The 13,180-nt window shown below is 49.0% G+C and overlaps 1 protein-coding gene across 2 annotated transcripts in view; it reads right to left on the bottom strand.

Moving 5' to 3' along the window:
* The window catches only part of USP40 (ubiquitin specific peptidase 40), a 58,114-nt gene that overhangs the window by 25,831 nt on the left and 19,103 nt on the right, over positions 1–13,180 (bottom strand). For both annotated transcript variants that reach the window (XM_075530296.1, XM_075530297.1), the window contains exons 10-13: positions 11,463–11,570; positions 7,715–8,015; positions 3,373–3,454; positions 1,262–1,433 (exon numbers count right to left, since the gene is read on the bottom strand). In XM_075530296.1, coding sequence (XP_075386411.1) covers positions 1,262–1,433; positions 3,373–3,454; positions 7,715–8,015; positions 11,463–11,570 — 663 coding nt within the window. The remainder of the gene's footprint in view (positions 1–1,261; positions 1,434–3,372; positions 3,455–7,714; positions 8,016–11,462; positions 11,571–13,180) is intronic.

The following is a 13,180-nucleotide window of genomic DNA, read 5'->3' as shown; positions in this document are numbered from 1 at the left end:
TGCCACAAGGACCAAGCTGTCTTGGAAGAAGGCCGGCCAGGGTGCTGTAGAGAGCCGAGGACGGCATGGACATGTTGTCTGCCTGGAGAAGGACACCATGCTTGGCCAAGTGGAGGGGGAGCAGCGAAGAAGGAAGTCCTTCAGGAGACAGACGGACACAACGGACTTAAGCATAGAGACAACAGTGAGGATGGCACGGGGCCGGGCAGCCTTCTCTCTGTTGGGCACAGGGCCACTATTGACTGGAATTGACTCCAAGGCACCGCCAACAACAAAAACAACAACATGTTTCCACCGAGATCAGTCGTTCTCAACCTGTGGGCTGCTACCCCTGTGGGGATTGGACAACCCTTTCACAGGGGTGGCCCAATTCGTAACAGTAACAAAATGACAGTGATGAAATAGCAATGAAAATAATTTTATGGTTGGAGGGTCATCACAACATGAGGAACTGTATTTAAGGGTTGTGGCACTAGGAAGATAGAGAACCACTGACCTAGATGGAAACTTGAAAGAAAAAAAAAACTCCAATGTCAGCAGAAGAAAATATGTAATAAAAATTAGAGCAGAAATAAGAAAAATTGGAAATAGGATATTAATAAAGTCTATCAATGAAACCAAAAGCTGGTTCTTTGAAAAGATCAATAAAACCTCTAGCCTGGCTAACCAAGAAAGAGGAGAGAAGAGAGAAATTATACTGAGAGCTGGAACCTGTCTGTGCAAGGTATAAACCTGGCAGAGATGGAAACCCAGTGCTTCCCACTAAGGCAGCGTGGGCAGAGAGGTGGTCAGCCTGCACCCGGTCAAGGGCCGAAACCCGAGGTCCCGCCCTCGCAGGGCTGCCTCAGGAAAGGAGCACCATGGACATCTAGCCAATGACTCAGATGAAATGGACCACCTCCATGAAGACACAATCTGCCAAGACGTGCGCATGGAAAGAGACACTGAATGGTTCTGCTCACTAGACACAGAATCGACAGAGTAACCTTCCAAGCCTGGTCCAGCTGGCTCTGCTGGTGACTTTGACTAAATGTTTAAAGAAGGCTTGGCACCAGTCCTTTGCAAACCCTTTCAAAATATCTACGAGGAAGGCATGCCCCGCAAACTCTCGTTGAGAGCAGCTGTACCACGATCCCAGAGCAGACAACGACCACATTGGCATCGAGTGGATCTTCCCACACAGCTTTGAAACAGGCCAGGTGGACCTCAACTCTGCCGAGGTGGGTAGTAATGTCTACGCTAATAGCAAAGAGGCTGTTACCTGAAACACTGACTTTAGAAGGTCCCCCAATGTTTTCCTTTTATCGAAGGTCAAGTCCCACACACTTTTGGTGTGTGAGGCTACTGGGTGCAGCGCGCCCTTGGAGAAGTGGTAACTTGGGCCCAGGTGGAGGTGCAGCTCACAGGCGCTGTTTCTGGACTCACATTCTGCCCTTTAACACAAACACAAAAACTTAACACAATGCTTCCTTTCAAACCCGCTCTCCCTACTGATGAAGACCCGTCTCCTGTGCTCCACAGCAATTCCTGTTTCTCCATAAAGAACCAGTAGTTTCAGCACCGCCTATGCAGCATGACCACTGTCCTCTGAACAGACCCTGATGCTCGGGCCCCCAGACCCAAGCCTCTGCTATTGTCACACACAAGAGGCCAGAGCCCTCTCCTGGGACCATGCGCCGATCCTCTATTTCAGCTGACTCCCATGGACTCCCTAGACCTGCCTCTACAGCTCTGAAGTGGCTCTCCTGGTGCCCGAGACTCCGGTTCTGGGGATACGATTCCATTAAGCAGTCAGAGGCAGCATTAGCTTTGATTAAAGAGCGTGCCGGCAGGAGCCCTGGTGGCGGGTGGCTGACTGCTGCGCTGCTAGGTCAGTGTGTGAAACCCGCAGCCTGTGCAGGAGAAAGGCCAGGCTCTGGTGACCCACAGGGGCAGTTCCATCTGGCTCTACAGGGTGGCCAGGACTTGGTGTCGACTCAACGGCCGTGATACTGAAGAGCCCCCAGATCAAACCCACTGCGTGTGAGCTGATGCCAACTCATGCCCACAGGGTTTCCACGGCTGCCACGGAGGCACGCTGCCAACTTACTTAGCCCTGCAAGCCTTTCCATCAGCAGCTGAGCACGGAATCCCTGTGCCAGCAGGGATGCCTATTACCGAGTGGAGCGCTGCTAACCCTCACCCATCCCGGAGCTGTGAAGATCGGTCCCTGCGGAGCAGTGTCCATCTCGTCTGTCATTCACTCCTCTCCCCACCACCAAGTCGATGCTGTCACACAGGGACCCTACCCGCGGGGCACCCCTTGTGGGTTTCTGAGACTAGTTCTTTTCAGTAGAAAGCCCTTTCTCCCACAGAGCAGCTGGTGGTTTCGAACTGCTGACCTTATGGCTGACAGTCTAACACGTACCGCTTATGCACCCCGGGCTCCATCTGTCATTCACTATGCCTGCCAAGTCAGTGATGAGTCAACCTTGTTCTGCCACAAGGAGCGTGGGGACAGCTTTCTTGAAATGGTGCATTAGTTGGGAGTTTACCACCAGACGATTATTTCTGCTTTCACCATTTTAAATTTATCAATCCTCCCAATGGCTGTCCACCCCACCCCAACACCCTCCTACGACCCATTTCCCCACCTCCCTCTTGTAGGGTTGAATCCTCTCCTTCACTGACGTGCACACCTGCCTATCCTCCAGCCTACTGCTTCCCCTCCCACCCCTGGATCCTCTTCAGAGTCTGGCTGCTGCTTGTGGCTATGAACACCTTGTCTGGATTTCTAAGTGATTTTATAACTGGTCTCACACACTACCTGTCCTCTTGTTTCTGACTAAGTTCACTCAGCATCATGTCCTCTGAATACCCCGTCTCTCTCTCATCCAGTACCTGGTGACTCTGCCAGCCGTCAGGAAGCACGCTTTCAGGTCTAGGGTAGGTCCAAGAGAGGATCACCACATGTGCAAACCATCCCTTCAGAGGCCCTTCTCCATGTTTACCCACGAATGACATTAAGGCCAATAGTTTATAGAATCCTGATTTCTTTTTGAAAACTTGCCCTCCTTTGGATCGAAACAGGGCTGGGTTGAATGGTGGCCCTCCGTGACCCGTGGGAATAATCTAGCCACACACTCAGGCCAGCTGCCTATTCACCCTCCCCTCAGCAAGGGCCAATTCAAGGGCAGCACTGCGGTCACTCCCACGGTAAGGAAAAGGCCAAGGCAAATGATAGCCTTGTTGCAGGATTCAGCAAGGAGGTAAATGGACTTGGCCCCTCCAGCCCCCACTTTCTTTCCCTTTCTTTTTAATGCTCCTCACGAATGCTGAAGGCCTGACTTCCTTTTCCAGAGAAACCCCAAGGGCTCAGGGAGGCCAGGTTACCTTTCTGCCTGCAGGGCAGTGTTTGCTGCGTCCATCTCGCTCAACAGGTGGCAGGGAAGCCCGTACCTTGGATTAGCTCGAGCTGTGGACCAAACCTTACATTAGCTTTGCTTACAATGGCTGGTCTGGGTTGTGCACCGGGAACAGGGCTACCCACGGAGCTCTGGGACACCCACCTCCCCTGAACCTCAATGTTCCCCTTCGAAAATAAGTCCCGATGGAGTCGCGCAAAGAGCGCGTTTGATGTCCGGGGTCCCTCTCTCAGACTTTGAAAAGACACTGCAGGGCTGCATTCCTGATGTGAGCCCTGGCCACTGCACACATTCTGGACATTCTTTTCACGGGAGGAGGAGGGGCAAGCGTTAGTCTATAATGCCACTCCCAGAAATGGCCACTGCTAAATGCTGCCTCCAGGCAGACCCCCCCGAGATGCTGTTGGTTAGCTTCCAGAGCGCTGCAATAAATCGGGTATAACAATAAAGACCAGTCAGAGAGGTATCCTAGTCTCCTGTGCGTACGTACTGCAGCCTGTTCCGTGTGCAGGAGCTGAGATAGTGCGAGAAAGACCAGAGGCAGGACGTGAGAACACGTTGTTGGGAAATGACTTGCTTGATGCATGGTTTCCATAAATGTGCAATTCGTTTCTGTGAAGCACAGTAAAGCCTTTGCCACATACCCTTCTGATCTACTTTCCGGCATCCACGTAATGGGTAGATTACACGCACATATGCGCGCGCGCGCACACATACACACACACACCAAAAATAACGGGGATCACAGTCAACAATTTGTCGCCCGCTTTTCCATTTCGTCCTGTGTGCATTTTTCCACAAAAGTTGTTAGCAAAGTCAAGCTGACACCAACTCAGAGTCCCGTGTGATGCGGTAACACTGCCCACTAGAGTACAGGCTGTCGCCTTCCTGGGAACAGGTCCCTAGGTCATGTGGTGCTTTTGAAAGGATGACCTTCAAACAGTTGAGGACATGCATCAGGCCAGTTCTGACTCTGAGCAACTGCACGTACAAGGGAAGGAAAGCCATCTGGTCCCCACAGTTCTTGCTGTTGGACTACAGATGCAGTCCCTCTGTCGCGCTAGCGCGCCGAAGGTCTCCCTCTTTCTTTGCTGTCCAGCCACTTTACCAAGCACGAGGTCTTTCTGCAGGGACTGGTCTCTCCTGAAAACACGTCCAAACTACATGAGACAACTTTGTCATCCTTGCCTCTAAGGAGCATCGTGTATTTCGTCTACTTAAGATTGGTTTGTTCTGCTGGTGTTCCCCGGTACTTCCAATGTCTTCCTGATTCAGTGTCCCACTTACACGTGCACGTGAGGCATGGAGCACCGTAGTCCTAAAAGTAGTCTCCCTGTTTGCCAACACTTTAAAGAGGTCTTGTGCAGCAGACTTACCCAATGTCATGAGTCACCTGGTCTCCTGACAGGTGGATCCAAGCAAACAAAATCCTTGACAACGTCAGTCTTTCCTCCACCTCTCAGGTCGCCTGATGGCCCAGTGGCGAGGGTTCTTGTTCTTTTTATCGAGTTGTCATCCATCCAAAGGCTGCCATCCTATCTTCATTAGCAAGCGCTTCAAGTTCTCCTCACTTGCAGCAAGCAAGGTTGTGTCACCTGCTTATCAAAGGTTGTTAATAAGCCTCCCACCAATCCTGATACTGCAGTCTTCTTCATTTAATCTAGCTTCTCTGATGACTTGCTCAACATACAGATTGAAAACGTATGGTGAGAGGATGGAACCCTGACACATGCCTTTCCTGAATTTAAACCTGCAGTATTCCCTTGTTCTGGCCACACAACTGCCTCTAGACCAACGTACAGGTTCTGCATAAGCAGAAAGAACGGTTTCGGAATTTCTATTCCTCTTTAGGCTCTCCATAGTTTGTTATAATCCGCACAGTCCAATGCTTTGGCATAATCAATGAAACACAAGTAAAAGTCTTTCTAGTATTCTTGCTTTCGACAAGATCCACCTGACGTCAGCGATGTCACCCCGTTCTACATCCTCTTCTGAATCAGGGCCGACTCCGGGTGCAGGAGCAGTGACTGATTCAATGCGGCTCTTCCGGCCTCATCTTTAACTCCCACCAAATGACCTTTTCCTGCATGGGTTTGCCGAGGTGGGGAAGATACTGATAGGATGCACTGGAGCGCCTGGAGCGCCATCCTGCTGCATATAAAACAAGTCCCCTAAGGAGGGATCTCATTGCCATCAAGAGTCCAAAGTGGAGTGCATTCTCTGGACCTGAGATCCTCACCCATCCAACTTCTTGGACCCAGAAGACAGCTGCCACTTCAGAGCAGCAGCACTGGAACCAGAGCTAGAGCATGGAATGCAATGGAGTCACCAACCCTGGGAGCAAACGAAGCGGAGCCTTTTGTGCAGGAGGCTGATGTGCAGTGTGGAGCTGACTGCCTTCAGGCTGAGGCTGACTGGAGTGGGTATTCCACTCAGGGAGCTGGGTCTGCTAACCCACGGAGCGTGAGCTGAGTGCCTTTGGGTGGAGCTCTGTCCTTTTGGGCATTAGCGGAGCTAGAATTTTGTACCAAGTTCTGATAAACAACGACCCTGTGCACTTCTCACCAGCATGAGGACTTGGTTACTTCCCCAGTAAGCTCTTCAATCATGAATAGTGTCTGTGAGCATCAGGGAGATGCATCTGTCAGGTGCTTACTAATAGTCTTCGTTTGCTGGTGAAGGGTTGCAGTCCTTTCTCTTCATTTGTTTGTTTTAAGCTTTAAGGTTTTTCTCTAAAACACAGAGAGTTACGTTTTACTCGAAAAGGATTGATTTCAGTGAAGTGCTTGCTGCTGTTGTCGTCAGGGCCGCTGAGTCGGTTCAGCTAATTTCAACTTAGTATAATGAAACAGGTTACGCTGCCAGCAACTACTTTCCTACTGATACGTACTACGCCACTTCTCCCCATGGAACAGATCTGAAAACTTAAACTCTACGCCTCGATGAAACAGAAGGTGATAGTCAGTCCACACCAGCCCGGGCCTTTCTGCTCTCTCCCCAGCCTCTGACCCCGACTCTCCGCCCGCCCCGCGTGCTCTGGCTTGTTGCCACTTTAGAAATAGGTTTCATCCAGGCAGCAAAATGTCCATCAACTTTTTGCCATATTTTAAAGTTATGTCCCTTCATCACCTGCTCAAAAAACTCCCTGAAGATTTTGGCTGGATCTTTAACTAAATTCCTAAGATAACTGGAACTCTTGCTCTGTATACTTTCTAAATACACTCAAGCTAAAATGCAATCCTGTCAAAAGGAAAGCTACTGCTAGGGCGGCGTCAGCTCTCTCTAACTGCGCATGCTGCTGCGCCATCCCATCTTCCCCAGGATTGACCGAGCGCTCTCAGACTTTCTTTCAGCAGTTAGAGAACCGCTCGCTTCACAGCCACAGTGCCTCCCCTTGGATCTCCATGCAAACGACCAAAGGCTTCATTCTGAAGAAGCCTGATCACTATCCGCAGAAAGCAGTATCCACGTTTTCATCATGATTACTTCTCAAACCAGTCTTTCCCCCAGTCAGGATTTTCTACTTTTTGGTAGACTTGGGAAGGGATCAAAGTTTTACTGACCTTGAGGGAGGGGGGAGCGGGGAAGGGTAAAAATGAGGAGCTGATGCTAGGGGCTTAGGTGGAGAGCACATGTTTTGGAATGATGAGGGCGATGAATGTACAGATGTGCTTTACACAATTGATGGATGTATGGATTGTGATAAGAGCTGTATGAGCCCCTAATAAAACGATGAAAAACAAAGTTTTACTGACTTGTTCATGTTAGTGCCTTGGTTAAAATGTTCTTTATTAACGGCGGTCCCACTGGTTAACCTCTGGGGTCTCGGTAAAATCATGCTTCAGAGACATTTCAATTACTCAGAACGTGGACATTTGAATTTTCCCCTGAAAATTTATATATATAACTCTGACCTAAAGTATGTACTTCCATCTGCACAGAGCATGACCTGGAGGGGAAGGGGAAAGGGCAGAGAAGTAAAAGCGAGGCTCAGGAAGCAGAGAGCCCAGCCCGGGGCAGGGTGGTCACACTCCTGTCTCCGACCTGTTGTAAGCAGGTCTAGTTTGAAGATCAGACTCTATTTCTGACCTCCTGTTTGTGGAAGAAAGTAGAAACATCTGATCTTTATAAATGACAGACTTCTGGATTTTGTTGAGCACATTTACTCTAATTCAAGAGTAAGCTTCCTTTAAAAAGGGTGAAAACATTTCAATAACAGCAGATGTTTGTCTTCTAAAGACAAAAGTGCTTCCAGTCTAAGGCAGTTACCGAGTTTAACCAAACCGACAGGAACTGTTAGCTCTCCGTACCTTCTGGGGGCCTCTGCAATTGCGATTTCCGGTAAAACAGCATGTAGGCACTTTCCTTCCCCTGAAACTGCTGCTCAATGTCCTCTTCCTTGATTGGCTGGACTTTGGAGTCATTTATATCAAACCAACGGGGGCTGGAGGTACCGTCATGAACTCCCAGGGGGTGAGAAGCGAGTGTCTTCACAACGCACCCCTCTTTCCTTTGGGGACCCGACTTGGGCTGGAGAGAACAGCTCTTGGACAGACTCACTGCGCTTTCATCTGCACTGAGTAGAAATATTTGGGAATGGAGCTGTAAGAACTACAAAGAAACAAACACATAAATGCTCGGTTAGTAACCATGTTTTCTATTAGACACCATGAAAAACAAAGTTCTCTTCCTTCTGAGACATTATCTTGGTCTTTATTTTGGGCCTGGTCGGCTAGAGGGAGGGGTCCATTTCATAAAAATCCAACTGCTCCCTGTGCCGGTCTGCTGGGTGCCATCGAGGGACGACGTTGGTTTGTAATACTCTGAAAAGCATCTCACTGACATCTCAGTTGTGCTGCCTTCCAAAATGGGATTTTGCTGGCACAGACTGGGAGGAATGTTTCTGAAGTGTTTGAAGAGCAAATTAAACAACCCCCCCAATTTAAACCAATCCCACAGCACTATAGAAACCCACTGCTGTCGAGTCAGCTCCAACTCACAGCGAACCTATGGGACGGAGCAGAGCCACCCCACAGGGGGAGGGCAAACAGCCACTCTCCCTCCTGCAGAGGAGCTGGTGGGTTCCAATGGCCGTACTTCCTGCTAGTAGCTCTCTGCTTCCTTCGCCCACAGCGAAGGACAGACCACAATTCAAAGATTCTAAAGGTGAAACTCAACACCTGTCACAGGGACTTCAGAAAGGCCCCGTGAAAGTTCCCCTCGTGTCTATGTGAGCCGTGTACCCACACCCTCCCTCCTGTGTTGTCTCGTCACCTTAACACGGACTCACCGACTCCAATGCTGCTCCCTCTTCATCTTACGGAGAGGAGTACTGACAGGGGCCATGCCCGTGGACCAAGCCCCCGTGAACCCCGACCACGGACAGATGTAAATGGAGGCATGGAAAGCGGACCTTGGCAGATGCAGTCAGGTTAAAATTCATCAGCCTATCACTTGATCTCCTTATGATCCATTGCACTTTGTTCTAGTTTTAATATTTCCTTTTCGATTGAGGTTTCATCTGTTTCCCTGTTATTCTTGCTAGTTTTGTTTGTTTTTACGTTTTCTACATATGAAATCCACAGTAGGTAAATCTACAGACACAGAGAGTAACTGCATTACTGGTTCCTTCAGGGTCTCGCAGGGGAGCTTGAGGGGAGATGGGGAGCTAATAACAATGAGCACAAGAATGAGGAAAACGTTCTCAAACTGAGTGTGGTGGTGGTGACTGTCTGATATGTGAATTATATGCCAGCAAAACTGCTAGAAAATTAAAATGCCGGAGGACACATTTCAGCTTCGCAGGAAGCAGCAGCCAATGGAACCAACGGCGTCTTCCCCGGTGCTGCTGTCAGGGTGGTCCCAGACCCATCGAGGGACCTCCGGGGCAGAGCTCGGAGAACGTTACAGTATGAGTTGCCCCTAAGCCTCCTCACCCAGTCCCACGCGGGGCTGAACATAAGCAGCCTTGGCACTTTTTATAAGACACTCTTTTAGTTCATGATTCACTTATACAATTCAAAAGTCCAAGCACATCCAGAAAAACTGCACGGTCCTCATCACCCTCACCCTCCGTTTCAGAACAACGCTCTTCCCTTCTTGGACTTGTTCACAGATCGTGATGGGTGCACTCAGTGAGTGTGACTGCAGGAATCGGTTACCTAAGAACATTCACCATACAGTGCGGTCTGTCCTGGAAGCTGAGAGGTTAGCTCAGGAAATCAAAGCATGCTGTTCACTGAGTGGGTCAACTCAGACTCAGGACCCCCACGACGCTCTCTCAGGCTCCTCCTCTTAGAGAAAAAAATCTCTCCACAAGGCCTGCTCCTGGCCCCTGCCACTTTCTCTCAGCACAAGTCTCTGGGAAGCTGTGTGTGACATTCGCTGTCCGTCAATCCACCAGGAAAAGGATTTTCTCTTCTTCTTAAAAGATCACCCCTTGTGGCCACCCACAAAGACCCCTCTATCACGGGAACGGCTTACGAGCAAAGATGGTGCCAACACAAGAGGACAGGTGGTGAGATGTGTTCACAGAGCGGAAGGACAAGGCCCCATCAGTCATTTGAAACTTCTCACTTTTCTACATAGGCAAATACCCGCTTTTCTGTTTGTTAAGACTCAAACTCTGCTGCCGTTCAGGTTCTGGAAATGGCAGAACTCTCTTCAGGCTAACCTTCTTGCTAAAAACAATACATTCCAGATAAGAACTCTAAAAGTACACTGTAGACAAAATAAAGTCGTTTTTCACAGTCCATTTTCACCTCCTTTGCTGGGTTTGCATAATGATTTTAATGGTTTTTCCTAGGGATTACACTATATTTAATATCATACCACTTCAAGTACAATCATAAATAAGATGCTGGTTTTTGTTTAGTTTCCACACAGTTGTAAGTTACACGATAGACTGTCATTATTTTCAGAAGCCCTTTAAGGAGGCGTGGGCAGTTCCTATGTTGTGTGTGCGTGCGTGCGTGCGTGTGTGGAGCTCGTCCCCTGGCACAGCAGATTTAACTCTAGTCTCACCTCCTTCAGCCTGGAGGGCTCCCCATGTGTTTCCTTCTGCTGGCAGAAAACTTTCTCAGCTTCTGTGTCTGAACATCTTGATTTTGCCTTCATTTCTCAAATGCTATTTCTTCTGAGTACAGACTTCTAGATTAATAACTTCTATTGCTGCTTTTCTCTCAGCTCTTTAAAGATGAGTTCTGATTCTGATTACTTTGAGTGAGAAGCCAATGGTCATTTTGATCACTCTCCCCATGAATGTCGTGTGAACGATTCCTCTGTAACTTTGGTGTTAGGCAGTGTGACTACAGCCTACTCAGGTGTGGGGTTGTTTGTGTTTATTTGCTTTGTACTTGCTTCTTTCTATTAAGGCCAGGGCTGGCCAACTACAGCCTGCTGCCTGTTTTCATACAGCTCTGGACAAAGAAGGGTCACTCTATTTTTAATGGTTAACTTTCAAAAGGTCATGAGTACGTTGATTTTACCTCTTGGCTCACAAAGCCTAAAATATTTACTATCTGGCCCTTTAAGAAAAACAAAATATGCAAAGCTATCAAGAACAAGTATGATGTGGTCCAAGAATGAGACTGCCGCAACATTGAAAAAAAAAATCAAGCAACACAACTGACCAGAATAATAAGAATTAAAAAAAATCAAAGTAGTCAATAAAATTGAATCTCTGGTTAAGATAAAAACTATTCGTCAACAAGGAATAAAAGGGAACTTCATCAAACTTGTAAGGTACTTATCAGACAATGAGACTCCTGTACAGCTCCCGTCACACTTAACGGTGACACAGTAGAACTGTGCTCAATCACGTTAAAGGACAAGCTTTACGACAGAACGTGGGATAAGCTTTTCCCTTTTTGTTGCTGTTCTGATCTGCAGCCTCTCCATCTGGTACTTTTATTTACCTCTTGGCCCGATACATTCTATTATGGATTTATCTGAATTAATCTGAATTCCAGCTATTAAGCAGAAACACGAATTTTACCTTCCCTCATTTTAAATATCCATCTGCAGAACGCGTCCTTCCGAAGACCACCCATACGTTACCTTTCGCAAGGGTCCGTACTGTTTTCTGTACTTCTTGTTCCAGGACAGACCGACCTTGTTCAACAGCCTCTGGCCCAGCTGATCGACAGCAATGAGATTTCTCTCCTCCTGAGAAAAGAAATGTGATGAGGAATAATTCCATCAGTTATGCAGCCAAAGGAGCGGATGGGGTTTTGTCAAACTAAATGTGTTTCTAACAGCGAACACAGGGAAGTCCACAGAGCAGACGGGAACAAAGGAAACGCTCCCCAAGATGCTGCACCAACTGAGGATGGGGGAGCGGGGTGTGGGGTCCATAACAGCAACACAGAGCAGTAAACGTGAAAGGGACTCATCATAATTATTCCAAAATACAATTTTAGAAAAGTGGATGAAGCCTCAGTTTAGAACACTTCAATGATGCCACTTTCCACGTGGCAAAATCGAACCGTTTGAAGGGCAATCTCCGAGAGCACCGATTTCTTTCCAGTGTTGAAAAGTAAGGCTGTCACTGTGGGGACCAACCTCGTAAGCACGTGGAAGTGGGACACCGGATGCGGAAGCGGGCGACGCACTGATGCATCTGGATTATGGTGCCGGCTAAGAACACCGAAAATGCCACGGACTGCCAAAAGAAGCTCCCGGGAAACAAGGGTGGCGAGGCGGTGCCTCAGGTGCTTCTGCACATGCTGTCGGGAGGACAAGAGGCAGCGCCACACTGCGGGTGCTTCGCTCTGTGCATCAGAGCAGCTCAGCGGCACTCACAGCAGCAGCAACCGTTTGAGTTTCTTTCAATGACAAAAATGCCCTGGATTTCCTGCAGCGTCCTTCGGGAGAGTTTCCAGGAACTCATCACTGACTGGCTGTGACTGATAGCAGGCCCTAGCGGGCAGGGGAGACAGCCTCATAAGGCTTCTAAGGCTATAATCTTTATGGAAGCAGACTTCAATGGGACTGCAGGTGGGATCACACTTCCAACCTTCCGGTTAGCAGCCAAACACGTAGCCATGGCCACACCAGGCCTCCCTAAGTTTTCAGAACACGAGCTCCTGGTCTCTCTAGGCTACTATCTATCCATCCCACTGGTCTCATTTCTGCCTCTTGTTCCAGAATCACCCAGATCAGTGCTTCTCAACTGGGGGTGGTTTTGCCCCCAGGTCAGGCAATGTCTGAAGATATTTTAGGGTCACAGATAGGACTTGCTATGGTCAGCTAGCAGGTCAAGACCAGGGACACTCCCAAGAGTCCTACAGCCCACTGGCACACTCCGCCCCGAGACAAAGACTGTGCCTTCCCGGAAATGTCATTAGTGCTGCAGCTGAGCACGCCTGTCCTACATCCATCCCGCATGAGCGTCAAGACTTCTCTCCAGCAGGGCTGCCAGCAGGGGCAGCAAGGACCCCGTGCCCACTTCTGAGAGCGTCCTGCTTCCCTACAGGGGTCTCTGCAAATAGCGGGCATCCCTGCTGAAATCCCAACATGTATGGCTGAAGCTGAAGAGGGACTGCTGGGTAAACCAGGGAGCACGACTCCGAAATGCCAGGTCGTCCTTCCCAGGCACCTTTGCAATCAGGACAGAGCCGATCTTTACAAGGCCTCTGAGTAGCCTCTCTTTCCAAACATGTGCTTGTCTTCATGGTCGATGACTGGAGAAGCCACCACGTGGGAGGTTTGACGGCAGAGTTTCTGTTAATGGGTAATTATGGAAAGAGTGGCTACATGCTAGGACAGGGTTTTAA

The sequence above is a fragment of the Tenrec ecaudatus genome, chromosome 13 (assembly GCF_050624435.1).
Source record: "Tenrec ecaudatus isolate mTenEca1 chromosome 13, mTenEca1.hap1, whole genome shotgun sequence".
Classification (NCBI taxonomy): Eukaryota; Metazoa; Chordata; class Mammalia; order Afrosoricida; family Tenrecidae; genus Tenrec; species Tenrec ecaudatus.
The sequence above is the reverse complement of the archived record's forward strand: the minus strand, read 5'-3'. Positions and strand labels throughout refer to the sequence as shown.